General features: G+C 53.4%; 1 protein-coding gene and 1 long non-coding RNA gene across 3 annotated transcripts; one reads left to right on the top strand and one right to left on the bottom strand.

Moving 5' to 3' along the window:
- Positions 1–560: 560 nt before the first annotated feature.
- LOC129489339 (myosin-6) lies at positions 561–26,239 on the bottom strand. 2 transcript variants are annotated; one of them, XM_055291782.2, is made up of 38 exons: positions 26,207–26,239; positions 25,655–25,868; positions 24,258–24,401; positions 23,851–24,007; positions 23,728–23,755; positions 23,339–23,450; positions 22,924–23,016; positions 22,343–22,406; positions 21,975–22,073; positions 21,334–21,437; positions 21,102–21,240; positions 19,319–19,587; positions 18,864–19,034; positions 17,336–17,645; positions 16,105–16,175; positions 15,732–15,819; positions 15,525–15,642; positions 15,256–15,379; positions 14,833–14,969; positions 12,611–12,866; positions 12,209–12,451; positions 11,885–12,061; positions 11,456–11,601; positions 11,106–11,196; positions 8,600–8,989; positions 8,142–8,268; positions 7,938–8,056; positions 7,406–7,602; positions 6,702–6,885; positions 6,304–6,469; positions 6,076–6,200; positions 4,870–5,178; positions 4,477–4,680; positions 3,473–3,598; positions 3,016–3,291; positions 1,799–1,894; positions 1,002–1,136; positions 561–637 (listed from the first exon to the last, which is right to left on the bottom strand). In XM_055291782.2, the coding sequence occupies exons 2-38, from the start codon at positions 25,853–25,855 to the stop codon at positions 614–616; spliced, it is 5,820 nt and encodes a 1,939-aa protein (XP_055147757.1). In that variant the 5' UTR covers positions 25,856–25,868; positions 26,207–26,239; the 3' UTR covers positions 561–613. The 2 variants fall into 2 exon arrangements, with proteins under 2 accessions (XP_055147757.1, XP_063465478.1); XM_063609408.1 differs by lacking the exon at positions 21,975–22,073 and having other exon boundaries at positions 565–637; positions 26,207–26,229.
- On the top strand, positions 872–13,974 carry LOC134731415 (uncharacterized). The gene is made up of 4 exons (XR_010113642.1): positions 872–1,115; positions 4,182–4,246; positions 4,990–6,893; positions 8,678–13,974. It is a non-coding gene; the product is annotated as an uncharacterized lncRNA (long non-coding RNA).
- Positions 26,240–27,800: the final 1,561 nt, after the last annotated feature.

Raw genomic sequence — 27,800 nt, 5'->3', positions numbered from 1 at the left:
TGAGATGCTGAATCACAGGGGGCAGGGGAGACCCCTGGGGAAGACAGGGAGGGGGCTCCCTGGGAGTTACTTCCTAGGGGCTGACTAGAATGGAATTTCTCCCATCTCCTTTCCCATACCTTAATTTTCAGCTAGCTCTGAGCCTTTTCTGGCATTGGTGGAAAATTCATTTCAGAAAGAATGGGTGTCCTAGGACACCTTTAATCATTGCAGCCTCAGGGGTGGGGTAGGTGGAGAGTGGCTTCAACTTCGGCACCAAAATTCTATCTCCTAGCATCTTGGACTGGCATCACCATTTTGATGCCATTGTTTTCTTCACTGTTGAAATTTCTCCCTCTCCACCCTTGTGTGGTTGACTGAGCAGAACTGGGACTCACAGCTGTCCACTTCAGGCAGAACACCTCACTCCTCTGCATCTCGGTCTCCTTCCTTGTGGATATGGGACACCTTGGCTCTGGCAGCTCTGATACAGGGGCTGGGGGCCTCCCTCCTCTCAGGCCCCCTACTGCCCTGATCCAGGATGGACAGCTGGCAGGAAGGACAGATGGGCTCAGGCAGAGTTTGGCACTCATATTTATTATAGGTTGGCAAGAGTAAGGTTCCCGAGGCAGTGTCACTCCTCGTCGTGCATTTTTTGCTGCAAAAAGAATATGAGGTGTGAGGGGGCAGCTGGCAAGAGGGAGAAGTGTGTGGGGACAAATCCCTGGGGCTTTCAGAGGCCTAAGGGAGATGCCCTTGGAGGGAGAGGCAGGGCCCCAGGGGTCTTGTGGTCCCACGTTAGAGGCACTTGTGGTTTAAGGGGATGGAACTGGGGATCTCTGCAGAAGTTCCAGTCAGTGGGGGGCTGTTTTGAGCAGGAGAGTGGATTCTCAGGTTATGTAAGCTGTGGGACCCTCAGAACTGCCTATCTATAGGGCAAGCAGTGCCCACTCTGAAGAGCACCCATATCAGGGGGCATCCTAATGTGGAAGTGACTAGTGAAGCCCAGGGGAGGGACCCACCTTGGCACCAATGTCGCGGCTCTTGGCTCGAAGCTTGTTGACCTGGGACTCAGCGATGTCCGCCCGCTCCTCTGCCTCATCCAGCTCATGCTGCACCTTGCGGAACTTGGACAGGTTGGTGTTGGCTTGCTCCTCCTGCGGTGGGACAATGGGGATGGGTGAGTGAGCTGGAGATGGGCTATGGGATTCTCAGCCTCTCAACCTGAGGTTCCAGCTCCCTGTCCCTGAGGCACCCATGCCTCATGCATATTCCTGCAACAGCCTTCCCAAGGGTATTCTGCAACTGCCTTGCACTCTTCTCAAACATGTCCAGCACTCAGAGTCCTTCATGGCCATCCACTGCCCAAGACAAATCCCATGCTGCCTGATCTGGGCCCCTTCAGAATCCTGTTTTGCTGCACCTGTCCCGGACCCCAGGTTCCTGTGCAGGCATGCTCATCAGCAACTCACATCCACCCAGATGTCTTCCCCACTGCCCTGTGGCTAGCTGGGTCCCCTTCCAGGCCCAATTCCACTGCCACCTTCCTGCCTTCAGCTTTGGCTGCCCCATGTCCTGCACTAGCATCTACACTGCCTTCTGTTGGGTTATGGTATCTGAATTGTAAGCAGCTTGTAGGTGGTGCCTTTGTTAATTCAGAACACCTGACAGCTCTGAGCACACCAGATGTGTCAAATAAATGTTTGAGAGTTAGAGTTTATAGCAAACTCTTTGTCCAGGCCCCTCTGTAGGAGATATTCATTGGTTCTCACAAATAGTAGGCGTGTTGATGAGAAAGGGAAGAAAGCTCTGAACTCACCGCCTCCTCGGCCTGGCGCTTGTAGGCCTTGACCTTCAGTTGCAGCTTGTCCACCAGGTCCTGCAGCCGCAGCAGGTTCTTTTTATCTTCCTCTGTCTGGGGGTGGGATGGTGGGAGAAACCATTTTGGAGGGGGAGCAAATGCAATCACCTTTCCCTTCTCCATCATTTTACCCTTCTCCCCTTGACTTTGCTGCCCCTCCCTGCAATGATCCAGGTCAAAGAGGTGGTGGGGAAGATTCTCTGACTCTATCGTAGGTCAAAGGGGCAATGCAAGGTTGTCAGTCAGGGATCCACAAAGCAATGAAGGCTGAAGTCTTAAAGCTAGAAGTGGGGGGAGGGGCTCAGAACCTAATGGAATTCCCTAATGTGGTAATATAAAAGCACCAGGTCTGTTCCAACTCCAATCTAGTGGATAAAGCTCCAATCTGGACTTACATAGGTTCTCTTGGCCAGTATTTCTTGACCAGAAGAGGAATAATGAGGAATGCAGAAAGAAGGGGGTATTATCATAATCCAGATTATTCTACATTCTAACGTATTGCACTGGGCCAGAATTCAGGCATCGGGATCACTGGCTCCAACGTCACTCGATCATTCTTATCTCTTTATCACTGTATGTGCCAGGATGCCATTTCTACTTCTGTCCACAAATCACTCCGTGGTTCTGTATCTGTAACCTCTTTCTTGTGCCTCTGGTATCCATCTATCAAATGGACTGACACCCTCGTCTCCTTGGCCTTTTCTTCCCAGGTACACTGAAAATAACGGGCCAAGGGCACAGCTCTCAGCTATGCAAATGGAGGTCTTAGAGCATTCTAGGGTCCTCTTTCTCTGTGGCCTTCCCTTTGTGTGCCAGAAGTTCCATGGAAGATTTCTGGGTCTTTTGCCCTCGCCTGACTCTTATCCCCACGGTCGAAGGTGGAAAGATTCTTTGGACTGTTCTGAAGTCTTCATGGTAGCACTTTGAGTTATTAAAAAAAAAAAAAAAAGAAACCTTGGGAAAGGCTAGTTAGAAGAGTTTTCAGGAAGTAGAAGTAGATTCTTCATTTGCTGGAAAAACTCATAGACTCAAGTCAAACTGACTGCAGAGCGTGAGAAGGTTAAATCTACCAATAGCATCTCAAAGAGGAGGTGAGAGGAGCCCTGTGTGGGCGGGGCAGTGGGGCCAGAGAAGAATCTTCCACATCTACTCCTGGCCTCTGGCGCCCGCCGCACCTGGTAGGTGAGCTCCTTGATGCGCCGCTCGCTCTTCCTCATGCCCTTCACCGACTCTGCGTTGCGCTTCTGCTCCGCCTCCAGCTCACCCTCCAGCTCCCGCACCCGCGCTTCCAGCTTCTGCAGCTGCTTCTTGCCACCCTTGAGGGCGATCTGCTCGGCCTCGTCCAGCCGGTGCTGCAGGTCCTTAATGGTCTGCTCCATGTTCTTCTTCATGCGCTCCAGGTGGGCGCTGGTGTCCTGCTCCTTCTTCAGCTCCTCTGCCATCATGGCGGCCTGTGTGCAGGAGAGAGGTGGCAAGGAACATGGGCCAGGGGCCGGGGCCTTTTGCCCCCCAAGGATCTCCTTTCTCCCACAGAACTGCAGAGTTGGCTTGGTGTTACAGCACAGTGGCCTGGCCTGGATCCAGGACCTTGTCTGTGTCTTTAGGGGAGGCGGAAGTTGGGCGGTCACTTACATCCGTGATGGCCTTCTTGGCCTTCTCCTCGGCGTTTCTGCACTCCTGCACTGCCTCCTCCACTTCCGACTGGAGCTGGGTCAGATCCGACTCCATCTTCTTCTTCTGGTTGATGAGGCTGGTGTTCTAGACATGGAAAGAGAAAAATGATCAAATATATACTGCACTTTGTTACCTGATTTCATACGCTTTCTCCAGAGAGAATTAAAGGTGGTCATTTTTTTTAAACAAGCCCACTTTTAGACTATTCCTTGTTTTGTACCTGCTTTCCCTTTTCCTATGAAAGTGCATACATCCTAGACATTATATCTAAGATTACTAAACTCTGAAAAAAGACTTCAAATAGCAAAAGGTCTGCAGTATTACCCTGGAGCTCTTTAGAACATGTTTACGTAGGAGCATGACAATATTCCAAGGAAAATGGAAACAACTTTTTACCAGGACAATATTCCAGAGATGTTTATAGCTATACCAAGAATGTAGTGGGGTAAGGAAGAGGGGATGAGGTAAGTGGATGATGTCATTCTCACACATACTAGATTAAAGAACAAAACTCCACAGGGCACTGCAAAAGGTGAGCACAAAGTCTTATTGCAGAGTATAACTGAAAACAGTGTGGGTGGGATTGCAGGAAATGGTGTTCTATCCAGCTTGGTTTGCAAGAGATGCAGTTATGCTTCTTTAAACTCCCAAACTCTCATCTTTACAGAGCAAGCCAGAGGCCGTCTTAAAGAATATCGAATAACAGGATACGTTCCCAGATTTGTGGCTTTGGTAGGTATCAGCAGTCAATCATGACACTCTTAGCTTCTAAGTAGAGACCACTTTCTCAATATAATGGTTCTGCAGCCACCACAGATGAGAGCTGGCCTAAGAGAGGAAATGATTTGTGACCCTGGCTAGATGTGCTCACTTAGAACATCTGGCTAGAACATCTGGCTTTTCTAGATGTCCTGGGCCCTGCACTCGGCAGGTTTCCACAAGGTGGCTCCTGACCCCCTCACCTGGGAATGCAGCAGCTGCACCCGCTCGCTGGTCTCAATCAGCTCCTGCTCCGCCAGCTTCCGAGAGCGCTCTGTCTGCTCCACCACGGCACGCAGCTCCTCCAGCTCAGCCTGCAGCAGGTTGTTGCGCCGCTCCACGATGGCGATGTTCTCCTTCAGGTCGTCGTTGGCGCGGACCGCATCATCCAGCTGAATCTGGGTGTCCTGAGGATCAGGAGAGTGGGCGTGAGCAGAAGCCAGCCTCGGTTCCCTTCACCGAGGGCACCTGTCAGAGGTCCCTGCAGTAACCTAGGGGCAAGAGGAATCTGGTGCCTGTAGGGAGACACCACTGCTTCGCCAGGCCACGTGGAGGCCAGTCCCCTCTGGGTGAGGGGACCTCCCACCCCCGTGTACCTTCAACAAGCTCTGTAGGTTCTTGACTTGCTTCTGGGCCTCGGCAGCCATGCGGTTGGCATGGCTGAGCTGGATCTCCATCTCATTGAGGTCTCCTTCCATCTTCTTCTTCACCCTCAGGGCCTCATTGCGGCTGCGTGTCTCTGCGTCCAGGGAGGTCTGCAGCGAGTCCACCACCCGCTGGTGGTTGCGCTTGGCCTGTTCCATCTCCTCGTCCTTCTCTGCCAGCTTCCGCTCGATCTCTGCCTTGATCTGGTTGAACTCCAGCTGGGCCCGGAGGATCTTGCCCTCCTCGTGCTCCAGGGAGGCCTGGGAAGGGGTGGGGCGAGGGCGGGCAGACAGGGCACAGGGCAGGGTTGAGAGGGAGGATGAGAAGATACAGGGTGTCAGCCAGGACTATGGCCCAGAGAAGAAGAGCTGAGAAGAGATGGGGAGGTGGGATCTGCACCCCATGCCCACCACGGTGCTATTGGGGAGAAAGTGCTGGACTCCCTGGGCTTCCTCTGTCAAGAAAAGAGTTTGGACCTCACAATTGCCAGACTCTCCAGCACTAACACTGCATAAATTCCTGACCTGTCTAAAGTATTATAGAAAAGGGAGGAATTTTTATAACCACAAATTCAAAATTTTCTCTTGCTTTCCAGGTCCCTCACCCTTTCCTGAGAAAAGTTAGAAGCCCAGAAAACTCAGGGCTATTCCCAGGTGCTTAAAAATGAAGAGTAACAATAGCTAATATATATTAAGTGCTTAGATGTGTTACGTCATTTAATCTTTATAATAATCGTGTAAAATCATATGAGGTATGTACAGTTAATTCCATTTTACAGATGAGAAAACTGAGGCAGAGATTAAAGATTTTGCCCAACGCTGCAGTGAAAGTCCTCAAGCTGTGTTCCAACTCAGGCCTGTTTGACTCTGGAACCCACACTCCTACCCACTGTCTAAGTGGTTATTATTATGGCCAGATTCCAACTTTTAAAACCTGGTGGGAAACCAAACCTTTGGCCTCTAATCAGACTGACATTTTCCTTTGTGCAGACCTTGGCTTTAGAGGTAGTCATGGGTAGTGAATAGTGGGTAGATAATGTTGAACAAAGAATATGGAATGAAAGATTTTGTCTTGGGGTCAGGGTCACCCCCAAGTGAGGGGGAAGTGGGAGACAGTGGCAGAACAGGGATGGGGTGCAGGGAGCTCTCGGCCCTCACCTCTGCCTCCTCCAGGGCTGACTGCAGCTCCAGCTTCTCCACCTCCAGCTGTTTGCGGACCTTCTCCAGCTCGTGCACATTCTTTCCTCCTTCTCCTAGCTGCTCAGTTAGGTCCGAGATTTCCTCTGGGGACCAGAGGGCCAGAAAGCTCAAAGCCTGTGTTCCCCCTGCCCCTGCATGGCCCTCCCTCCCACCAATCATCTCTGGCCTCTTGGACCCCCAGCACACCCTGAAGGTTCTTGTTCTCCCGCTTGAAGGTCTCTAGGTGCTCCAGGGACTCCTCGTAGGCGTTCTTGAGCTTGAAGAGCTCTGTGCTGAGGGAGCGAGCCTCCTTCTGCGAGGACTCCAGCTCCGACTGCGACTCCTCATACTTCTGCTTCCACTCGGCCAGGATCTGCCGGGGGGCAAGGCTCACTCTTCAGCCCCCCAGCCTTAGCTCCCCAGCCCTCCTGCTTCCCAGTGCCCCAGCCCCCAGCCTCAGCCCCATGTCCAAGAATCTGTCCCTGGTCCCGAGCCTGGGCTCAGCCCTCCTCCCCCACCTCCAAGGAGGATGACTCTGGCCTTTCACTGAACCCCTCATGCCCCCTTGCCCTGCATGCTGGCTGTGGCCCCCACCCATGGCCCACCTTGTCGAAGTTCCTCTGCTTCTTGTCCAGGGCTGCAGCAGCAGCATTGGAGCGCTCTACATCCACCATCAAGTCCTCGATCTCATTCTGTAGCCGGTGCTTGGTCTTCTCCAGCGAGGAGCACTTGGCATTAACAGCCTCCACGGCCTCCTCGGCATCCTGCAGCCGCTGGGCCAGCTTCTTTCTGCCCAGGTGAGGGTGGAGGGTGTGTGTGTGACTCTACTGGGCAACAGTGGAGGCTTGGGTGGACCTCCTCCCACCCCCTCCCTATATCTCCTTGAGATGCTGTAAGTCCAGCCTAGCAGGAGCTGAGCCTGCTCCTGCCTGGAACAGAGTCTGCCAGCATGGGCTGCCCAGGCATCCTCCCTACCTGCAGTGGCATCTGGGTGTCAGTGCCCCCTGCCCTCGCCCCCCACACAGGCTGATCGACGGTAGCTCCTCTGACCAACAAGCTTTTTGCTCGTCTTATACGTGAGCATCAGGTATAACCCGGGCCAAAAGCTCGCCCGTCACAGGAAGTGGGTCAGGGCCAGCCAGAGTTCACAGAGCAAAGAGTTCAGACTTTCTTCCAAGCACTTCTGTTGCCCTCTGAGTTCCTCCTGTCTCTTCCACTTCCTTCTCATGACCACTCTGCCTGTCCCCACCCCAGGTCCTCTCGCCCCTTCCTCTCTGAGAGTCAGCTTAAGGGGGTATCTGGAGCTCACTTGGCCTCCTCGAGCTCCTCAGTCCGCTGAATGGCGTCTGTCTCATACTTGGTCCTCCACTGGGCCACCTCCGAGTTGGCCTTGGACAGGACGCGCTGCAGCTCGGCCTTGGCCTCCGTCTCCTCCTCGTACTGCTCCCGCAGCAGGTCGCAGTCATGCCGGGCCGACTGCAGTGCATGGGCCAGGGCGTTCTTCGCCTGGGGAGGGGTGGGCACCAGGAGGTCGGAGGGACTGCCTGTGCCCCATTCTCTAGATTCTCTTCTTATCTAGTACTTCGACCAAGCCCAGCCTTATTCACCATGTGGGCTGATGTGGCACCTCACTGTTTGAGGAGTTTCCCAGTCTGCTCACCCCATCCCCTTGCAAATAAGGAAAGAGGCATTAAATGACGCTTAGCTGCAGGGCAGAACCTAGACTGGAGGGTCTTTCCCTTGCAGAGGACTCTTTCCAGCCCCAGGTTCCATTTCTGGCACTGAGGTGAATTGCCCCAGGGCTGCCATCAAGTCTGCCTACCCTCCCCACTGGGCCTCACCTTGCCCTCCTCCTCCAGCTGCCTTTTGAGGTCCTCCATTTGCTGGGTATAAGAGAGCTTCCCCCGGGTCAGCTGCGAGATTAGCGCCTCCTTTTCCTCTAGCTGCCGGGCCAACTCTCCTGGAGGTGAAATGAGGGGCTTGTGGGCCATTTCACAAGTCATGTCCTGCCCTAGGCAGGTGCAGGGCTGGTTAGGGGCACCCACCATTCTCGGTCTGCAGCTTGGCTCGCTGGGTAGTGAAGTCATTGAGGGAGCGTTGGGCCTCTTCTAGCTTCACACGGTACTCATTGGCCTGGTCCTCCAGCGTCCGAGATACTTTCTCCAGGTTTGCCTTCAGGAAGCAAGACAGGAAGGGTGAGTGTGGGAGGGGCTGAGTCGACCAGAGGAAGGAAGAGAGGGTCAGAGATGGGGAACACCGGAGGGCAGGAGGGGGACACAGAAGGTGTGGGAGGGCGCAGTCTGAAGAGGGACTTGAATTAAAGGAAGAACATGAAGAGATAGAGGGAGAGGAGAGCCAGAGAGGGGCAGGGGAGAGAGGAAGAGAGACCAAAGGGTGATGAAGAGAATGAGAATGACAAGGGAGATAGCAGACAGAGAGAGAAGGCATGGGGGAGGCTCCGCTGTGCAGGGGAGAGGGCGAGGGGAGGCTGAGCAGGGCCTGCCTTGGCCTTGATGATCTGCTCCATGTTGGAGGTGACGTCGTCCAGCTCCAGCTTGAACTCGCTCTTCTCCTTCTCCAGCTTCTGCTTCACCCGCTGCAGGTTGTCGATCTGCTCGCCCAGCTCGGCCACGCTGTCGGCGTGCTTCTTGCGCAGGGCCGCGGCAGTGGCCTCGTGCTGCAGCGTGGCCTCCTCCAGGTCCCGCCGCATCTTCTGGAACTCGGCCTCGCGCTTCTTGTTCATCTCGATCTGCACGGACGTGGCCCCGCCGGCCTCTTCCAGCCGCTCGCTGATCTCCTCCAGCTCCCGGGACAGGTCTGAGCGCAGCTTCTCCACCTTAGCCCTGGCGGTGCGCTCGGCCTCCAGCTCCTCCTCCAGCTCCTCGATGCGCGCCTGGGTCAGACACAAAGGGCTCAGACCCACCGCCTGGACCCCTCCACTGGAATTCCCCCGGCTCTAAAAGGCTACCAGGAACTTAGGTCCCTCTCAAGCAGTGGTTCTCAACTAGGGGCAATTTTGTGCCCCAGGGAACGGTTGGCAATGTCTGATTGTCATGTCTTGGTGGGGCTTGCTACTGGCATCTAGAGGGTAGAGGCCAGGGATGCTGCTAAACATCCTATAATGCATAGGCCATCAATAGGAATTTGGTTGAAACTCCCGAGGGCATCTCAGACCCAGTGTGAACATCTGCAGCCCCAAATCCTGAGAACCTGTGTTTGAAGGGGGATCCTGGGGTCCTGTGAGATCAAGAAGTTCAGGGTCCCCAGATTCACTAGGCTCTGTTCCGCTATCCATAACACAGGAAAGTGAGTGCTTGTATTTTACAAATATTTGTGACAATATACCTCGAAACAATCAAATACCTTTGCAATTCTCCAAGTTAATCACAAAGTCCAATCAACCATATTCCTTGCTCTCCCAGGCTTGCTGTGTTTATGCCCAGGGTTGGGTTTCAACATGATTTCTCCCTTCCAGGCCAGGAAAGTGCTAGTAGGGTACTCTCCTCTTCACCTCAACTCCTCATCCTCTTCAAGTGCCCTTACCTCACTTTTCGTGCCTTAGCCTTGGTCTTGACTAAATTGGGAGAATATCCTATCTACCATTTTGATCTGTTGTCTGGCTAGCCAGGAGCAAAACAGGGGTTCAGTGGAAATCCCTTCACCTCAGATTATGGACAGCTTTAATGGACTGTTCATGGATGGGTCCTACGAGCAGCAGAGAGGACCACCGTGCCTCTGCTCCCAGGATGGAGAAGGTGGGACTTCTGAGCAAGATCTTGGGGATGAAGGAGGAGCCATAGCCTATTGCCAAGACCTGATGAGATTAACAGGACTGTTATTCTGTGTCCAAGAGGCCAAAGAAGTTGCCCAGACCTAGGGTGGAAGAACCTCAGATTGGCCCGATATTCTAGCTAAAACCCAGAAGGGGCATCCAAGAAGATGGGAGGGCAAATTACTAATGAAGGCGGGCCAGTCCCTGTGCAGCCCCGGAGGAGTGGAATTGTGTTCATACATTACTTGCAGCCTGGGCTATGGGCCTCAAGTGCAGAGGGGAGACTACCTCTTTCTACCAGCCACAGTCTGCCCGAAAGTGAGAGGACAAGGTCCTGCCCCAGTAGCCGAGTTCCTGTTGCTCTTGGGGTCACTATGTCCAGACCTGGCCATGTAGCTTCTGTAGCTCTAAAATGGGGATGGCAGTGGACTTCCAGGGCTCTTCGGACAAACCCGATACTAAAAGCACATTAAGGTTTGAGGTTCATTAAAGCTAAGGGAGACTATGGCTGTTCACTTAATCCTGAGCTGCAGAGGAATGAGAAGGCCATTGAGAAGACAAAACAATACCTCCGTAGGCTAGTGGCTGGCTGACTTCTCTAAACTGGGCTATATTAATATGATGCTTGTATAGAATTTCCTAGTTGACAAAGTGGTTTCAAATACATTATCCCCTCTGGTCCTGTGTGGTAGGTATTGTCAGTCTCATTTTACAGGTGAGAAGAGAATCTGAGGATCAGGGAGGGTAAGTGACTTGCTCAAGGTTGTTGGAATTGGCTCTTATCATGAGTGCCCTATGGGGACTCAGCCTGGGTTAGTGGCTGGGGTTAGTACCGGGAAGAATATGAACAGAGCAGCTCACAGGAAGGTGCTCCTTGAAGCTTTTTTTTTTTTTTCACTCCGCGTTCAGAGGGCAGAACTACCAGAGGAAGGATTAGAGGAGAATAGAGCTCTATCGTTTGTCTTAGAGTAGAAAGTCCCTGAGGCAGAGCAGATCTCAGAAGGAGAAGCCCTTTAGTAGGTACGAATCCCCCTTCTCAAACAGTTTTGCTAACGTAATGTATTCTTGCTCTATGGGGGAAGGCTAGTGTTCCTGAGCGCCTGTAACTCAGGGATGGTTGGGTCTATGAGGCTGCCTGGAGTTCCAGATATTGTGTAGAACCCTAAGCAGCTACTGCAGCCTCAGTTACCTCAGGGCTATTGAGCTCCCACTTTCATTCACTGGGAAAAAAAGTCACCTGGTTTTCCTTCAGTTTCTTCTGTAGCTGAAGGGCCAGTGCCTGCTCATCCTCAATCTTATTGTTCTGCTGATTAATGTCAAACTCCTTCCTGCAGGAGAAGGGTGGGGGCGGGGGGGTGACAGGTAGCCTTCCTTCCTCTGGGGCTCATTCTCTTCTTGGCCTTAGTATGCCAGAATCGGCACCTCCCCCTCCCCTCGCCAGCCCAGAGAGTGGAGGAAGAGGGCTGTGATTGACCTCATTCCCAGTGTGCCCAAGGCAACTGTGGCCAGTGGAGGCGCAGCACCCTGCACTCTATCTACCAGGCCAGACACCTCCATTAGCCCCTCCTGGCCACCACAGTCTCCTACTTCTTAAGCTTTTCTTCCAGCTGCAGTTTATCATTTTCCAGGTCCATGATGCTCTCCTGGGTCAGCTTCAGGTCGCCCTCCAGTTTCCGCTTTGCTCGCTCCAGGTCCATGCGCACCTTCTTCTCTTGCTCTAGGGATCCCTCCAGCTGATGGAGAGAAGAAAATAAGCAAAGTGTGGAAATTTGAAATCCATAGTGTATGCTCTTTTGCCTCCTTCTAAACTTGAAGTCCAGTGGGATTGGAAGTCAAACCAGTAGAGAAATCCTGCAAGCACAAAGGATTCAGAGACCTACTCTAGTGAGGAATTACAGGGAGCAAAAAAGGTTCAAGGGCCATAGAAGTTAATTCTAGGGATCAGGACTTTCTGGACCATTGGTGTTGCCTGCAAAATCTTGCTCTGAGAGCAGGAGCATGGTTCTTACTACTCACGTCATCCACCTGCTGCTCCAGCTTGACCTTAGACTTAGACAGGCTGTTAACCTTGTCTTCCTCAACCTGAAGGTCATCCAGGGCCTGCTGATGGGCCTCTTGTAGAGCTTTCTTCTCCTTGGTCAGCTTAGCGATGATCTCATCCAGCCCAGCCATCTCCTCTGTTAGGTTCTTCACCTGCCGACCAAAAACCCATCCCCTTTAGGGTCAAAGATCACCAGCCTGGAGACATCTATGGGGACCTCCATGCCAAGGACCAGGGCCACACTCTAGTCTGGGAGTCTTGAGGAGACCTGGGCTGAAGCCAGAGGGAGCTGCCCTCACCTTGTTCTCAGTTGCATGCTTCTCCTTCTCCACCTTGGCCAGTGTCAGCTCCAGGTCATCGATGTCCTTCTTGAGCTCTGAGCACTCGTCTTCCAGCTTGCGCTTCTTGGCAGTGAGCTCCGCGTTCATCTCCTCCTCGTCCTCCAGCCTCTCATTCATCTCCTTTACTTTGGCCTCCAGCTGAATCTTGTTTTTGATCAGCTGGTCGCAGCGCTCCTCAGCATCATTGAGGTTGTCTTGTTCCTGGGAGAAGAGAACAGGGAGGAAGCTGATGGTTAAAGAGAGGAGACCTAGGGTCTTAAAAAGAGCTGGCACTCCTAGACTCCCAGCCCCTGGTTGTGAGATGGGCTATAATCTAGGAGAGGGGAGGAGAGGGCTGAAGAGATAATCATGTGGCCTCACCGCCTGCACTTGGAGCTGCAGGTCATTCTTCTCCTGCAGCAGGGACACCATCTTCTCCTCCAGCTCCTTGCGGCGAGCCTCAGACTTCTCCAGCGTCTCTTTGATGCGCCCAAACTCTTCCTTCATGGTGGCCATCTCCTTCTCCGTCTCTGCGCTCTTCAGCAGCGGCTTGATCTTGAAGTAGAGTTTCATCCAGGGCCAATTCTTGACCCCCATGAAGGCACGAATGTTCCACTGGATTACCAGCAGGGCATCCCTGGCAAGGAAACGTGGAGGCAGGGTTGGGCACTATAAAAGAGAGCTTCCCAATCATGGGCCCTACTAAGCAAGTTCGTAGGCATGTAGACTTTCTTCTTGTGCACACGCACCTCCAACATCACTACATTGAGCATGGAGTTGCTTGATAAATATTTATTAATCAATTTGATGAAAGGGCAGTTTATATCCTCCCAGCTGGGATATTAGTTGTAATGGAAACTACCACTTATAGAATGTCTACTCTGTTCAGTTTTTCTATTCTCATAAGAACTTCAAATATGTTAAAAATTATGTAGGGGTTTACATATAAGAATGTCTATAATAAGTATGTAAGTTATGCAGCATGAAAGCAAAATGACTATCCATGAACCTACCGCCCAAACAAGAGCCGAAGTGTTACCAGCCATTGATCTACCTGTGCGTTCCTTCCTACACCCCTGTTACCCCGCCAGGAGCAGCCACCACTCTGATTCTTATTTTTCCTTTCCTTGCTTTTTCAAAAATTACTTTAACCACATATGAATGTATCTTAATTTTAATTTAATTTTATTTATTTTGAGATGGAGTTTCACTCTTGTCACCCAGGCTGGAGTGCAATGGCATAATCTCAGCTCACTGCAACCTCCACCACCCAGGTTCAAGAGATTCTCCTGCCTCAGCTCCTGAGTAGCTGGAATTACAGGTGCCTGCCACCATGCCCAGCTAATTTTTGTAATTTTAGTAGAGATGGGGTTTCACCATGTTGGCCAGGCTGGTCTCCAACTCCTGACCTCAGGTGATCCATCTGCCTTAGCCTCCCAAAGTGCTGGGCTTACAGGCATAAGCCACTGTGCCCAGCCATATGTATGTATCTTTAAACAATGAATGGCTGGTTTTGATTATTTATGAGCTTTATAAAAATTACATCATACTGTATGTATCCTTCCAAGATTTGCCTTTGTTTACTAACAATATGCTTTAATGTTCAAACATATTGTATCATGTAGTTGGAGTTCACTTCTTTTCACTGTTTTATAATGTTCCACTGAATGACTGTAATACTATTTACCCATTCCCCTGTGGATGGAAATTCAAGTTGTTTTAAGATCTTTGCTGTTATGACCAATGCTGCTAGAAGATTATTTTTCATGTCATGGTGTACATGTGTAAGAGTTTCTCTGTAGGAATGTACTCAGGAGTGGAATGGAGAAGTATGCAGCTGTTCAACTTTTTTTTTTTTTTTTTTTTTTTTTAAGATGGAGTCTTGCTCTGTCACCCAGGCTAGAGTGCAGTGGCTCGATCTCGGCTCACTGCAAGCTCTGCCTCCCGGGTTCATGCCATTCTCCTGCCTCAGCCTCCCAAGTAGCTGGGACTACAGGCTCCTGCCACCACGCCTGGCTAATTTTTTGTATTTTTTTAGTAGAGATGGGGTTTCACCATGTTAGCCAGGATGGTTTCGATCTCCTGACCTTGTGATCCGCCTGCCTCGGCCTCCCAAAGTGCTTGGATTACAGGTGTGAGCCACCGTGCCTGGCCTGCAGCTGTTCAACTTTAAAAGATAGTGATAAACTGTTTTCCTAGGAAGTTGCACTAATTTACACATCTGTAAGCAGTGGGTCAGGCTTCTTAATTTTTGTCGGTCTAGTGATTTTTAAAACTTTTTAAAATTATTTTTTCTTTCATTTTATTTTTATCTACTTGTTTCTTTCATTTTTTAAAATTTGTAGGCCATCTGAGCAAGCAAAGTCTAGTGTTTTAAAATGGTATTTCATTGGTGTCTTAATTTGCATTTTCCTATTGATAATTTTCTTTAAAAAAAAAAAAAAAAAGAGGAAGAAGAATTTGCAATGAGATTTGAAGTGGTAAAGTAACTTGCCCAGGCCAGCTGGTAGGTCTGAATCCAGGTCTTCTGACCCCACACTAGTTGACATTGCGGATCTGCCTCTACATCTCTAGTGCATGCCTCCCTGTTCCTCCTGTCTCACCTGCGTTCCACTATCTTCTTGAACTCAATGCGCATGAGCTGGCCCCGGGCTTGGGCCTGCATACGCGTGATGATGCGGCTCAGTCTCTCATCCCGCATCTCCTCCAGCAGCCCAAGCAGCCCTGCCTTGAAGAATACCTGCAGGCAAGGGGTAGATGCAACAGGCCGCAGCCTCAGAGGGGAGTATCCAGGGTGAAAGAAGAGGGTGGAAGACCCTGGATGAGCTCCCAGGTGACCCATCACCCCATGCCTTCTAGAAGTAAGAGTAAAAATTTGACAAACAAGACCGGAATGAAGCCTGGGTTTCAGCCCTTGATAAGGTTGATAAGGAAGCCAGAATTAGGGTTCTGCCTCCTAAACTCCTCTCTGCTCCACTCAACATGGCCACCTGCCCTGCAACCACCCAATGGGGCTCTAGACTCACCTTGGTGTGGCCAAACTTGTACTGGTTGTGGTCAATGTCCAGAGAGCTGAGCAGCTTCTCTGTCCCCTTCCTGCTATCAATGAACTGTCCCTCAGGGATGGCCGCTGGGTTCAGGATGCGATACCTGAGGAGGGAAGTGCCCAGAGTCACCCATGCTCTGCAGTGATCTGCTCTGCCCACAGAATTCCAGGGCCACCTGCAGATCCCATTCCCACCAGGGCAGCCTGGCTTCCCCTGTTCTATGAGCTCTGGGGCACCCTCATACCCACCTCTGCCGGAAGTCCCCGTAGAGGATGCGGTTGGGGAAGCCCTTCCTGCAGATGCGGATGCCCTCCAGCACGCCATTGCAGCGCAGCTGGTGCATGACCAGGGGGTTGTCCATCACCCCTGTGTCAGGAGGGAAGGGGAAAGGGTCAGCCTTAGGGTAAAGTGGATGCCAGCTGTCCTTCCCAGACTAAGATCTTCTCCTGGCTCACCTGGAGCCTTCCGCTCATTGGGGATGATGCAACGCACAAAGTGAGGATGGGTGGTCCTCAGGTTGGTCATCAGCTTGTTCAGATTTTCCTGGAGGCAGATGAAGGTGGGGAGTTAGAAGCCACAAGGACCATCCCTTAGGCCCTTAAACCCTGGTCCCCAGACACTCTCCACCAGAATCATCAAAGGGACAGGGGCTGCCACATAATTTATGACGTGAGTTCAGGCTTTTGTGGAATCCACACACCAAAAAACTACTACATAGCTCTAGCTTCTTTCCTCATCAAACTTAAGCATCAGAATAGGTGGTGCAGCCAGAAGTCTCTGGGCTGGGCTGTTCCACCAGGTGTCCTGGCACCCCTGGGCCCTTCTTACCCGGTGGAGAGCTGACACCGTCTGGAAGGATGAGCCCTTTTTCTTGCCTCCTTTGCTTTTACCACTGTCCCCTAAACAGCGAGAGGAGAAATAATGAACAGGAGCTGGAAAATAGAGGAGCCCTCGGGCAGAGGCAGAGATCTGCTGCTCGCTTGGTAGCTCTGAGACTTTGGGCAAGGAATTCTCCAAGATTCAGTTTACCATGAGGAAGACAGTAACAACTTCCCAAAGTTGTAAAGAGGATCAGATAAGACCACGCCTGGAGGGCAGCTCACCGGTGCTTGCCCATAGTAGGCACTGACATACATCAGTGCCCTTAGCTCTCCCTCTTCTAGACTTTCCCTTCCTTCTTATATCTTTCCACATTCTAGTCTTCTTCCTCCTCCTCCTCCTCCTCCTCTTCTTCTTCTTCTCCTTCTTCTTCTTCTTCTTCTCCTTCTTCTTCTTCTTCTCCTTCTTCTTCTCCTTCTCCTTCTCCTTCTTCTTCTCCTTCTCCTTCTCCTCCTTCTCCTTCTCCTTCTTCTTCTTCTCTTTTTTTTGAGACGGAATCTCGCTCTGTCATCCACGCTGGAGTGCAGTGGTGCAATCTTGGCTCACTGCAACCTCTGCCACCCGAGTTCAAGCAACTCTCCTGCCTCAGCCTCCCAAGTGGCTGGGACTACAGGCATGTGCCACCACGCCAGGCTAATTTTTGTATTTTTAGTAGAGACCGGGTTTCACCATGTTGACCAGACTGGTCTCGAACTCCTGACCTTGTGATCCACCTGCCTTGGCCTCCCAAAGTGCTGGGATTACAGGCGTGAGCCACCACGCCCAGCCTCTACTTTTCTTCTTACACTTTATCCTCTTCATTTCAAGCCACATCCTTTCTCTTCCTTTTCTGAACTGGAGGCTCCTTTGTTCAGTGTCCTCTCAACATTTGTTGAGAACTCCCACATGCATCGTTCCCTGCTGGGCACAGTACAGGGATGCATGTGCCACCCTCACTGACCTCCAGTTACTCCCCATCTTGGGGAAACATGAGACAGCTATATCAACACACATAACACAAAGTGGAGAACGGCAGGTGCTACAGAAGCCCAGCTGGACTGTGGTGAGGTGAGCCAGGAGGTGGCTTGACTCATGGGCTCCCCTGTGCCTGCCTCTGGAGTCATGTGCTTTGAAGCAGCAGGACCCTGGCCCTTTGTGCCTTCAGAAGTGCCCTGGCCCAGTGCAGGGGCTGCCTGCTTACCAGTATCGGCAGATGCATAGGAGGAGAAGAGAGTGGCCATGAGCTTGAGGGAGGACTTCTGGTACAGGGCCACAACAGTCTCGTTGAGAGGATCCTTGTTTTTTTCCAGCCATCCCAGGATGTTGTAGTCCACAGTGCCGGCGTAGTGGATCAGGGAGAAGTGGGCTTCCTGCTTCCCCTTGATGTTGCGTGGCTTCTGGAAATTGTTGGACTTGCCCAGGTGGTTGTCGTACAGCTTGGCCTTGAAGGTCATGTCAGTGGCCTTGGGGAACATGCACTCCTCCTCCAGGATGGACATGATGCCCATGGGCTGAGGGCAGGGTGAAGAGGCAAAGAGAGAATCACTGAGCACACTCCCAGGCTTCCACAGTCCCATACCCTAACAGGAAAAGGACTCTGGAGCCAGTAGTGCTGGCCTGCTGAAGGGGTGCTGTGCTGGTACCTCTTACCCTAAAACAGGAAGCCAATATTCCTGGAATTAAAAGAGCCCCTTCCTCCCTCTTTCTGCCCAGTGGGTCCAACAAAGAGTCATGCACTCCTAATCACCCCCCGCAAGGCCCACAGTGCCTCACAGCACAGCCCCTTCTCTCTGACGGCTCACTGCCCCAGAGGCAGGAGGGCAGGGACAGATGTGTGTCAAAGGCACCGGGCCAGGCTCTGTCTGTATGACATCAGTAGCAATTCTTCAAGGGTTAGATAGAAGGATCCAGGTTCTTCACCACACTCTGCACTTCCAAAAACGTGGTGGTTCTTGACTTTTCTTGGGGCAGGAATCCTTTTAAGAATTTGTTGAAGCTAAAGACTGTCTCTCCAGAAAAACGCATGTACACACACACACGTACACACACACACATGCACAAGCACACACATGTATGTATGAATGTACAGGTGCTTTTTTCCACACACAGTTTTATGGGATTCGGAGGGCTCTGAAACATGAGAACTCTGGTTAAGAATCTAGATAACGACCCGAAGTGTGTGGGGAAGCTCCCATTTTCTGAAGGCTGTGGCTGGGCTGGGTGTGGGTCAGACACTCCGGGCTCTGGCCTGTGCTGACAAAGAGCAGAGGTTCCCTGAGAGCAAGTCAGCCCCGGCCTATGAGGCCTCCCGCCTGCGGCCTTGTCTCTTCTGAGGAATGCCCATAGGCAAGAGGGCTGGAGACTGGCTTATTTCTCAACCAACAGGAAGGTGGTGGGAGGCCAAACATCTCTAATTTCAGCCTAGGATCTTTCCATGAATGATGCTTCTCATGGGTGGTCAGAAGGGCCAGGGGCCTCTCCTTCACTACATCTCACTCTTAAGACACTGAGGGGACCACCACAAAGGGGCATAAAGTGCAAGGTCCTGGGAAAGGAAGAGTGGGGGGATCATCCTGTTCATGCCCATGACTTCATAGTGGGGAGAAGCTGGGCCTAGAGAAAGGCCTGGGATTCTTGGGACTCTCGTTTCTTGGGTGTAGAAGGGACTCAGCCACCACTTTGTCTGGATGGCAGAGGGGGGGACATAGGTGGTGAGGCCAAGGAGGCACCTTCTCGATGAGGTCTATGCAGGCCTGCAGGTCCATGCCAAAGTCAATGAATGTCCATTCGATGCCCTCTTTCTTGTACTCCTCCTGCTCCAGCACGAACATGTGGTGGTTGAAGAACTGCTGCAGCTTCTCGTTGGTGAAGTTGATGCAGAGCTGCTCAAAGCTGTTGAACTGCAGGGGGCATGAGGGGTGGGAGCAGTCAGGAAGTGGGTGTGAGTAGCCATTGGGGCTGTGCCCGCATACTGTGCCCAAGCCCAGCAGGGCGTGGCTGGTCCCCTCCATGTCAGGGCAGTGAAGGAGGGCTTCCCCTGAAGACAAGGACAATGACTGCCACTATCACCACACAGTCCCCACTGCCTTCCCATGTCTGGTCCACAGCTGGCTCTCAGCAAATGGCTGTTGAATGTAGGAGCGAGCAAGTGATTGTCTCCCACTCCCAGGGGTCCCTGACTCACGTCGAAGATCTCGAAGCCAGCGATGTCCAGGACTCCTATGAAGTACTGGCGTGGCTGCTTGGTCTCCAGGGTGGCATTGATGCGCGTCACCATCCAGTTGAACATCTTCTCATACACTGCCTTGGCCAGAGCCCCGATGGAGTAGTACACCTGCTGCACGCTCTGCCCCTTGGTGACGTACTCGTTGCCCACTTTCACCCGAGGGTGGCACAGCCCCTTGAGCAGGTCAGCTGAGTTTAGCCCCATGAGGTAGGCCGACTTGTCGGCATCTGGTTGAGAGGGAAAGGATAAGTGAGCACTTCCTTTTTTTTTTTTTTTTTTTTTTTAAGATAGAGACTTGCTCTGTCACCCAGGCTAGAGTGCAGTGGCACGATCTCGGCTCACTACAGCCTCCACCTCCTGGGTTCAAGTGATTCTCCTGCCTCAGCCTCCCAAGCAGCTGGGACTACAGACATGAGCCACCATGCCAGACTAAATTTGTATTTGTAGTAGAGACAGGGTTTCACCATGTTGCCCAGGCTGGTCTCAAACTCCTTACCTCAAGTGATCCACCGCCTTGGCCTCCCAAAGTGCTGGGATTATAGGCGTGAGCCACTGCACCTGGCCTGAGTGAGCACTTTCAGGGAGTGAGCCTCCTTCCCTGTCCTGCAGCCAAGACTTTAGGAAGCATCAGGTCCAATTTCTTCTCCTTAAAGAGGAAGAAATCAAGGCCTGGAAGAGCACAGGGCTTGCCTTGGTTACTCAACCAACGTGTGCCTGAGTCAGGCTGGAGCCCAGGCCCCCTTATCCGGCCCATGGCCTCTTGCCACAACTGGCTCTTCTCAGCTCTGTCTCTACATCTGTGGCATCTCTGGGCCAGGTCTTTCACAAGCACCGCTGTGGGCATATCCCTACCTTCACCACGTCCCTCCCCTCTCCAGGGCAAGTGTGTGGCTGAGGGGCTAGATGTCCTCTGCTCCCTGTCTCCTTCATTCTCTACCCCAATGTCTAGCCCTGGACTGGCCATGCTGTCTTCTCCATCGACATGTTACCCAATCTGACTGGCTGGGAGACCAAGACCCCCAAGAGTATATCAGACAGCACCACGCTCCTACCCCCAGCCATCCAAATGTGCCACCCAACATGGAGATTTCTCTATTTAAAGGAGGAGTTATTTGGTGTAATTTCAGGAATGTTGTAATACCTGTTGGTGTGTTATCATGAACCCCAGCTTGACACTTTGATCTGGGCAGACTTGGAGAAGGGTCCCTAAAGGTAGGGAGGAATGTTCTTGGGCACCTGTCTAGCACTGTTTGCACCTTCACATTTTTTCAAAGGACCTCACAGTAGCCACCAGAGGAATGAGGAAAGATTGTTGATCCATTTCACTGAGGAGGAAACTGACACACCAATGCCCTGGGCTGTGTCCTGACCCCTGGCCTGCTGCCTCCCAAATAGAACATGGTATGAGCCCACGAGGGGCTGACCCAAGGGCTGGGCAGGCAAAGGCCCTGCATTAGTGATGGTGATGTGCAGAGCTCAGGGGCTGTGCTTCCTGGGGCTAGGCGAGTCTCGGGCACAGGAGGAAAATTCCCCACCTCAGTTCTGGTGAGTGCAGCTGGGGTTGAGGAGTTGGGATTATGGTGGACTCTCTGTCTGCCCACCTCTCCCACGTCCCTGTCCCTCACCGTCCCTCAACTCACCCCGCTGCCCCAAAAGCCTCAGATTCTCTGGGATCTGAGTCCCCCAGAGAGCCTGGTCGGCACCTCAGGCCTTCCCAGCGCTGCCTGCCTGCCCCTCCCACCTTCGGTGCCGTCTGGCTCTGCCTGCTCTTCCCGCTGCTTCTGCTTGAACTTCATGTTCCCGTAGTGCATGATGGCTCCCGTCAGCTTGTAGACGCCAGCTTTCTCCTCTGAAGTGAAGCCCAGCACGTCAAAGGCACTCTGGGACAGAGCGAGAGACAAAGAGGGGGGTTGGAGCGGTGGCCCCGGGAGCTCCTGAGGTCCCTAGAACGGTCGCAGCAGCCCCTCACTCACATCGGTGGCCATGAGCTCCTCGGAGTCATCAATGGAGGCCACGGACACCTCTCCCTGAGACACGAAGGCATAGTCGTAGGGGTTGTTGGTGACCAGCAGCATGTCTGCACCAGGCAAGGGGTGAGGCAGGGGCAAGGGGGCAGGCGGAGGCCAGGGAAGGGGCAGGGAGAGTTGGGAAAGGGAGGGAGGGGCAAGGGACGGGGAGAATGGAGGAGGGGAGGACAGGGAGCAGGGAGAGAAGAGCAGTCAGCAAGGACCAAGGAGTGAACCCAGAGGAAGTGAAAGGGTAGAAGAAGGGCCCTGGCAGGGGCTCCAATAATAAGGAGGAGGGAGGGTGGCAGCGGAGGGACACATGGGAGATGGGGAAGCAAATAAAGAGGAGAAGGCAAAGACAAGCCGAGGCAGGAGTGGAGAGAAGGGCGGAGAAAGAGTGAGGTGTGTGACTGCACAGGGAGGTGAGAGGAGATGCAAGTGGTCTTGGGCGGGAAGGGAGACGGAGCCGGCGGAGTGAGCGGAGGGAGGAGGGAAGTGAGCAGCAAGGTGGGGCACAGTGGGGAGCAGGAGGGCCCTGCCCTGCATGCAGGCGTCTTTGGGGAGTGCAGCAGGGACAGCAGTAGGTGGGGAGTGGCAGGCAGGTTCACCCAGCAACTCTGGCTTCTTGTTGGACAGAATCTGGTAGAAGATGTGGTAGTTTCTCTCAGCCTTCAGCTGGAAGATCACCCGGGACTTCTCCAGCAGGTCTGAGGTGGGCGGAGGGGAGGAAGGCAGGTGAGGAAGGAAAGAGAGTAGAGTCAGAAAAAGGTGGCCATGGGGGCAGAGGGCAGGGGGCACCCACAGCTTGATGAACAGGGCCAGGCGAGAAGATGTGGCTTAAACAAAAAGGATCCTAAAGCCCAGAGGCAAATGCAGACGAAGACAGGAGATGGCAAGAATGATGAGACTGGCTGCCAGGCAGGGAGAGAAGGCAGAGGGGGACCTGGAGGGTGGCGGCCTCCCTGTTGGTACTCACAGGTCTCTATGTCTGCAGAAGCCAGCTTTCCAGTGGCCCCAAAGTGGATCCTAATGAATTTCCCCTGGGGACGAATGGGACAGAGTGAGGGAACTGGCGGGAAGGACAGAGTGAAATCCTGGCCCTCTATTCAGCCCAGAAGCCCTGGGTGGTTCTGGAAATGTAAACAACCTCTTTGGGGTCTCAGCTGAGTATAAGTGAAGCCGGGTAGAGGATGCCACCCTCACACACTGTGCAGGGACCTCCTAGTGGAACCTCGGCCCAGAGGGGAATGCATACACAATGCCTCCTGCTCATAACTCTCATATGATCTCACCTGATCCTCCCAGTAATCTGCAGGGTGGATATTGGTCCCCCTGTTTCACAGGTGAAGGAACTAGGGCTCAGAGAGGTGTAAGGACTTGCTGAGCAAGTGGAGAGTCAGACCTTTGGCTCCAAAGCCTATGCTCTCTTCCCACCAACGTGTGCATGTTGATATCCCAAAGCCAGATACAGTACAATCAAGTGGGTGTGGCAAAACAGCACCCTCTTTCTCTTGTCAAGGCTGGATGAGGCTGCTGTGAGTGGTCAAAGGCACTCACGAAGCGGGAGGAGTTATCGTTCCGGACAGTCTTGGCGTTGCCGAAGGCCTCCAGAGCGGGGTTGGCCTGGATGATCTGGTCCTCCAGGGTGCCCTATGAAAGGAGCAGAACTGCATGGGTTCATCCTCCATCCACCTCCAGGCAGTGGTGAGAGGGCAGGGAGGCTGCCCTGGCCCTGAGGAATGGGGGTGGGGGGCTGGGTGAACCGCTGGTGGGTCTGCAACTCCGTAGGATCCTACCCAGACCTCAGGGTGAGTGTCTCCTGTCAGGAAGGTCTTCCACACTGGGCTGACCATCAGGAGCCCAGCTCGGTGTGGCTGTCCCCACCACGTCACAGGGAGGGGAGGGTTAGGGGTAACTCAGGTCGGCCTGCCCCCCCACCCCTGTTCTGCCGAGCCTGTGGCCCCCATGGCACCTTGTTCGCATTGGCATTGTCCTTCTTGCCACGGTCACCTATGGCTGCAATGCTGGCAAAGTACTGGATGACACGCTTGGTGTTCACAGTCTTCCCCGCCCCGGATTCTCCCCTGGGGGCCACAGGGACCAATCAAAACTCAGGATTCCTACTGTTCTCCACACATGGCTCAGCACCACATGCTCCCCTTCCCAGCCCGGCCATCAGAGCCCAGCACCCAGCAGGATTTGCCTGACATGGTTCATTGCTCTGGCACCCCTCTAATGAGAGCTCAGTGCCCCATGCTCCCTGCAATCCCAGCCTTAAACCTCTCCTCCCAACTACACCCCAGGCATCAGCCTGTATGCCTCCAGCCCAGTCCCTTCTGTGGGAGGATGGCACCCGCTCACGTGATGAGGATGGACTGGTTCTCCCGATCTGGAAGAAAAAACAGGAGAAGCAATGGGGTCAGGGCTGAGGATCTGGGTGGGTGTCTGGGAGGAGGAGCAGAGACCAGGGGCCACCAGGCTCACCTGTCAGCATGTACTGATAGGCATTGTCGGAGATGGAGAAGATGTGGGGTGGAGCCTCACTCCTCTTCTTGCCCCGGTAGGCAGCCACCACCTCGGCATTGTACACCGGCAGCCACTTGTAGGGGTTGACGGTGACACAGAAGAGGCCCGAGTAGGTCTGGAGCAGGAGACAAAGCTGGGCATGAGGTTGGTGGGGGAGAGCCTGGGACAGGCAGTGGTGGCAGCCAGGCATGTCCCTGTTCACTCCAGCTGGCTCTGCTCCTCCTGCAGCTGACTAGGGGTGGGGGGGGGAAGGGCACTTGGGTCCCTTGGGAGAGTCCCTCCCCGTCTCCTTGGGAGAGCCTCCCTGGCTTATTTTGGCCTCCACGCAGCACAGGAAGTCTCTGCAGTGTGCAGGAGCCACTCACATATATCATCCAGGCCGCGTAGCGCTCCTTGAGGTTGAAAAGCACCGCGGGCTCATGCAGGAAGGTCAGCATGGCCATGTCCTCAATCTTGTCGAACTTGGGTGGGTTCTGCTGCAACACTTGGTCCTCCTTGACAGTCACCGTCTGGAGGGGGCGCATAGGCGGGAGGATGAGTGACCACAATCCCTCCGGGACCCTTGCCGGCACTGCCCACTGACTGCTCCCAGGACACAGAGACTTGGCCTTGCTCCGCTTGCTCTGACCAGTGCCCCAGCCCCTACCCCGTATGTCCCCCGGGACACTTTCCCCAGCTAATGTCCCTTCCCTCTGTATCTCCCATCCTAGAGACTGTCCTAGGGTACCTTTCTCTTGCCAGATCCCCAGACCATCCTGGGGACACCCTGTGCCCATAACCATCACTCTTCAGTCCCTATGTTCCAAGGGTCTTGGGGCAGACCTGGAGATTGGCAGCTCTCAGATCTGTGCATACCGTATGCTGACCCTGAGGCTGTCTCCCTCGGGCAGCGCTTTAGGGTATCTGTTGCTCAGGGCAAACCTTCACCCCTGCTGGAAAAGTAGTTCACCCATCTACTCCACACTCCCCATCCATCACTGTTGGTGTGGTTTGATTGGCAGCAGTCAGTTTGCCATGCCCTGATGTCACTAGATCCTGCCAATAGGTATTCCAGCGTTTTTTATAGTGGAGAAACTCGTGGCTCTAAATGACTAAATGATTTGCCTGCACAGTGACTAGTGGGTGGCAGAGCTGGGATCAGACTCAAAAGCCCCAGGGGATTGTGGCCTGTTATTCTACACTTCAATGGGTTGTAACATTCAGTCAACGAGTTCGTCAGACACACAGCCCTGAGCCGCAGCTGGTAACCAGGGGTGATTCTCTTGGCTGGCGTGAGCAAACCAGGGACCAGAGGCTTCTGAGTGCCAGTCAAGGAGAGTGCTCAGCTCAAAAGTTTCTGATCTTTGTGTTCATCTGGGTCTAAGAATTACTCTTGATTTGGATGAATGGAATTTGAGAAAGTGGACCCATGGAGGAAATTGAGGCACAGGGAAGAGGGATACAAGTGCAAGAAGGGGGCATCATTTAATGCTGTGTCTGTGCCCTCTTTATCTACAAGGCCCCTCTTAGGTGAACACTGAGGTCCTTCTCCCTCAGCATCCTCTCTGGTAAGGGGCACAGGGCCCTGGGTGGCACTTGTTGCACCAGCTCAGGTCAATTTGAGAGGGATCAGATTCTGGGCTCCTCAAAGGAGCATGTCCTGGCATCCCCACTGGCCTTGGCTTTTCTCCAGCCCTCTCAGCTCCCCCTGCAAGTGGCTCCACCTCTGCATCTTCTTTCCCAAACCTCCTTCCCTTCTGCCCTGGTGCCATGCCCTACTCACCTTCCCATTCTCGGTTTCAGCAATGACCTTGCCCCCCTCCCGGGACAAAATCTTGGCTTTGACAAACTCTTCCTTGTCATCGGGCACGAAGCACTCAGTGCGAATGTCAAAGGGCCGGGTCTGGGCCTCTAGACGCTCCTTCTCTGACTTGCGGAGGTACTGGGCCGCTGCCCCGAAGTCAGCCATCTGAGCATCGGTCATCTTGGTGCTTCCCCTGGGTCAGAGACAGGAGGGCTGTGTTACTCCTGAGGGAGCCCAGGTTCCAGCGAGTGGCTTTGTCCTCTGCAACCCCCCTCCCTGCCCCCGCTCCTCTCCTCCACCCTGGGAGAGGCACCTGCTGTTGCACCCTCCCCGACTCAGGGCTCTGCTTCTTCTGCCCTCTGAGGTGATGCTGAAGGACAATCTCTGTAAGGGTTTCCCTGGGGTGGCATTGGCTGGGGTTTGCTAAGGGGTGGCGCTGAGTGCTTGGGACAGCAGACTCCTGGTCCAGCAATCCGGCTCCCAGGAGAAGTGTGCCCCGCTCTCTGCAGAGAAAATGGGGGCAGTTCTCACCTGGTTATCCCTTCACGGAGAATCCTGAAGAATCTGGACCGTGGGTGGAGCAAGGAACCACAGAGGTAGAGCCGGGCAGAGAGAAGAACAGATGAGGAGAGTGAAGAACAACAGAGGCAGGCCAACCGGGGATGGAGGCAGCCCCAGAGCGCAGACAGGCAGGACAGACCAGGGAGTCAGAAAGAGAAAGACGCAGAGGCAGAAAAGAAAGGGCGCCGAGTCAGTACGAGTGCGAGGGATGGGGTGTGGAAACAGGGTTAGAAGCAGAGAGGCAGGGAGGTGAGAACACGTGCCAAGAAGGAAGGGCAAGGGAGAGAGACAAAGAAGCATGATTGTCACAAGTGTGGATGAAGACCAAGAGGCAAGATAAAACCAGGATCAAGGGAAGGAAGCCATCCAAAGGAAGAAGAAAGATGGCAAGATGGAGACAACATGTAGGAGACTCAGAATGATGCAGAGAAAGAAATGGAGAGTCAGAGAAGAAAAGAGGTTTCTCGGTTTCCTGTGGGACCTCCTTGTGTCAGGGGGAACTTCCCTGGGCCTGGAGATAGGCAGTTTTAACAGAGCCCTTAGGCCTCCAACTGACCTGCACCCCACTCCTGGTGAAGGAGGTCCCTCATGGTGGGGGCTCTGTGGACGGGCTGCAGGGCATCCCACCCCAAACCTCCTCTTACCTGGGCTGCAGGAGTCTCTGCCTGTCCTCAAAGCTCCAGTTCCTTTATATCCCGTTTCCCCCACCCCCTGTCTAAATTTGGATTCTTTCCGGAGGGACCCTCCCTCCCACCTCTCTCCCCTCCTGGCTCCTCCTCCTTTGATCCTTTGGCTCTGGAGGTGACAGGAGGACAGCAGGGCCCCCTGATTTGCCCATGAAAGGTCTGCTGCCCCAGCCTCTCTGGCTCCACGGCCTTTTTTTAGTCCTTGGGCACATTCCTCCCCTCCAAAGGGCTGATGAGCAGATAGTGGGAAGACAGGACCTTCTCGCACTGCCTCTCCCACCCCGCCACAGCCCTTACCTCAGTTATTTTTAACCCGAAGGGTGAATTGAAAACATGGGTGAGGGTCACCTTCTCCTGCAGGCCAAATGCCTGTCCTCTGCCTCCCAACCATGGGCTTTTCCTCCCTTGTTCCCCAGCCTCTCCTTCCCATTCTGACCTCCCCCACACAGCCCCAGGCTGGGAGCATCTTTCTGCTCTTAGTACTGGAGCCTCCAGTGCTAGGGACTAAAAGCTGGGGTATGGTGCCCAGGGAAGGGATCTGCTGTCCACCTCCATGGCTCAGTTTTCTTTTGTCAGGAACTTCTGTCCTGGCCTCAGTCTGCACAAGTGCCATGCCTGGTCTCCTTCTATTCCCCAAGTCTCCAGACAAGTGTTCTCCCAAGGTCTTGAGGCCACCCTGGTTTGGGGACACATCTGGAGTCCCCACCCCTTCCCTAATGCTCCTGATAGAGTGGCCGTCATCCAACCTGCTCACACAATGGAAGGGATTCTCCCCACCGCCTCAGGCAGATTTTCACACAGAACCCCAGTTTAGCACTCTCACATATAGACTTGACCGTGTCCATGCCCATCTTCAGCCACACATGCAGATTTTTCAC

This window comes from Symphalangus syndactylus, chromosome 9 (genome assembly GCF_028878055.3).
Source record: "Symphalangus syndactylus isolate Jambi chromosome 9, NHGRI_mSymSyn1-v2.1_pri, whole genome shotgun sequence".
NCBI classification, from domain to species: domain Eukaryota; kingdom Metazoa; phylum Chordata; class Mammalia; order Primates; family Hylobatidae; genus Symphalangus; species Symphalangus syndactylus.
Note: the sequence above shows the minus strand (reverse complement) of the source record. Positions and strands in the feature narration are given on the sequence as shown.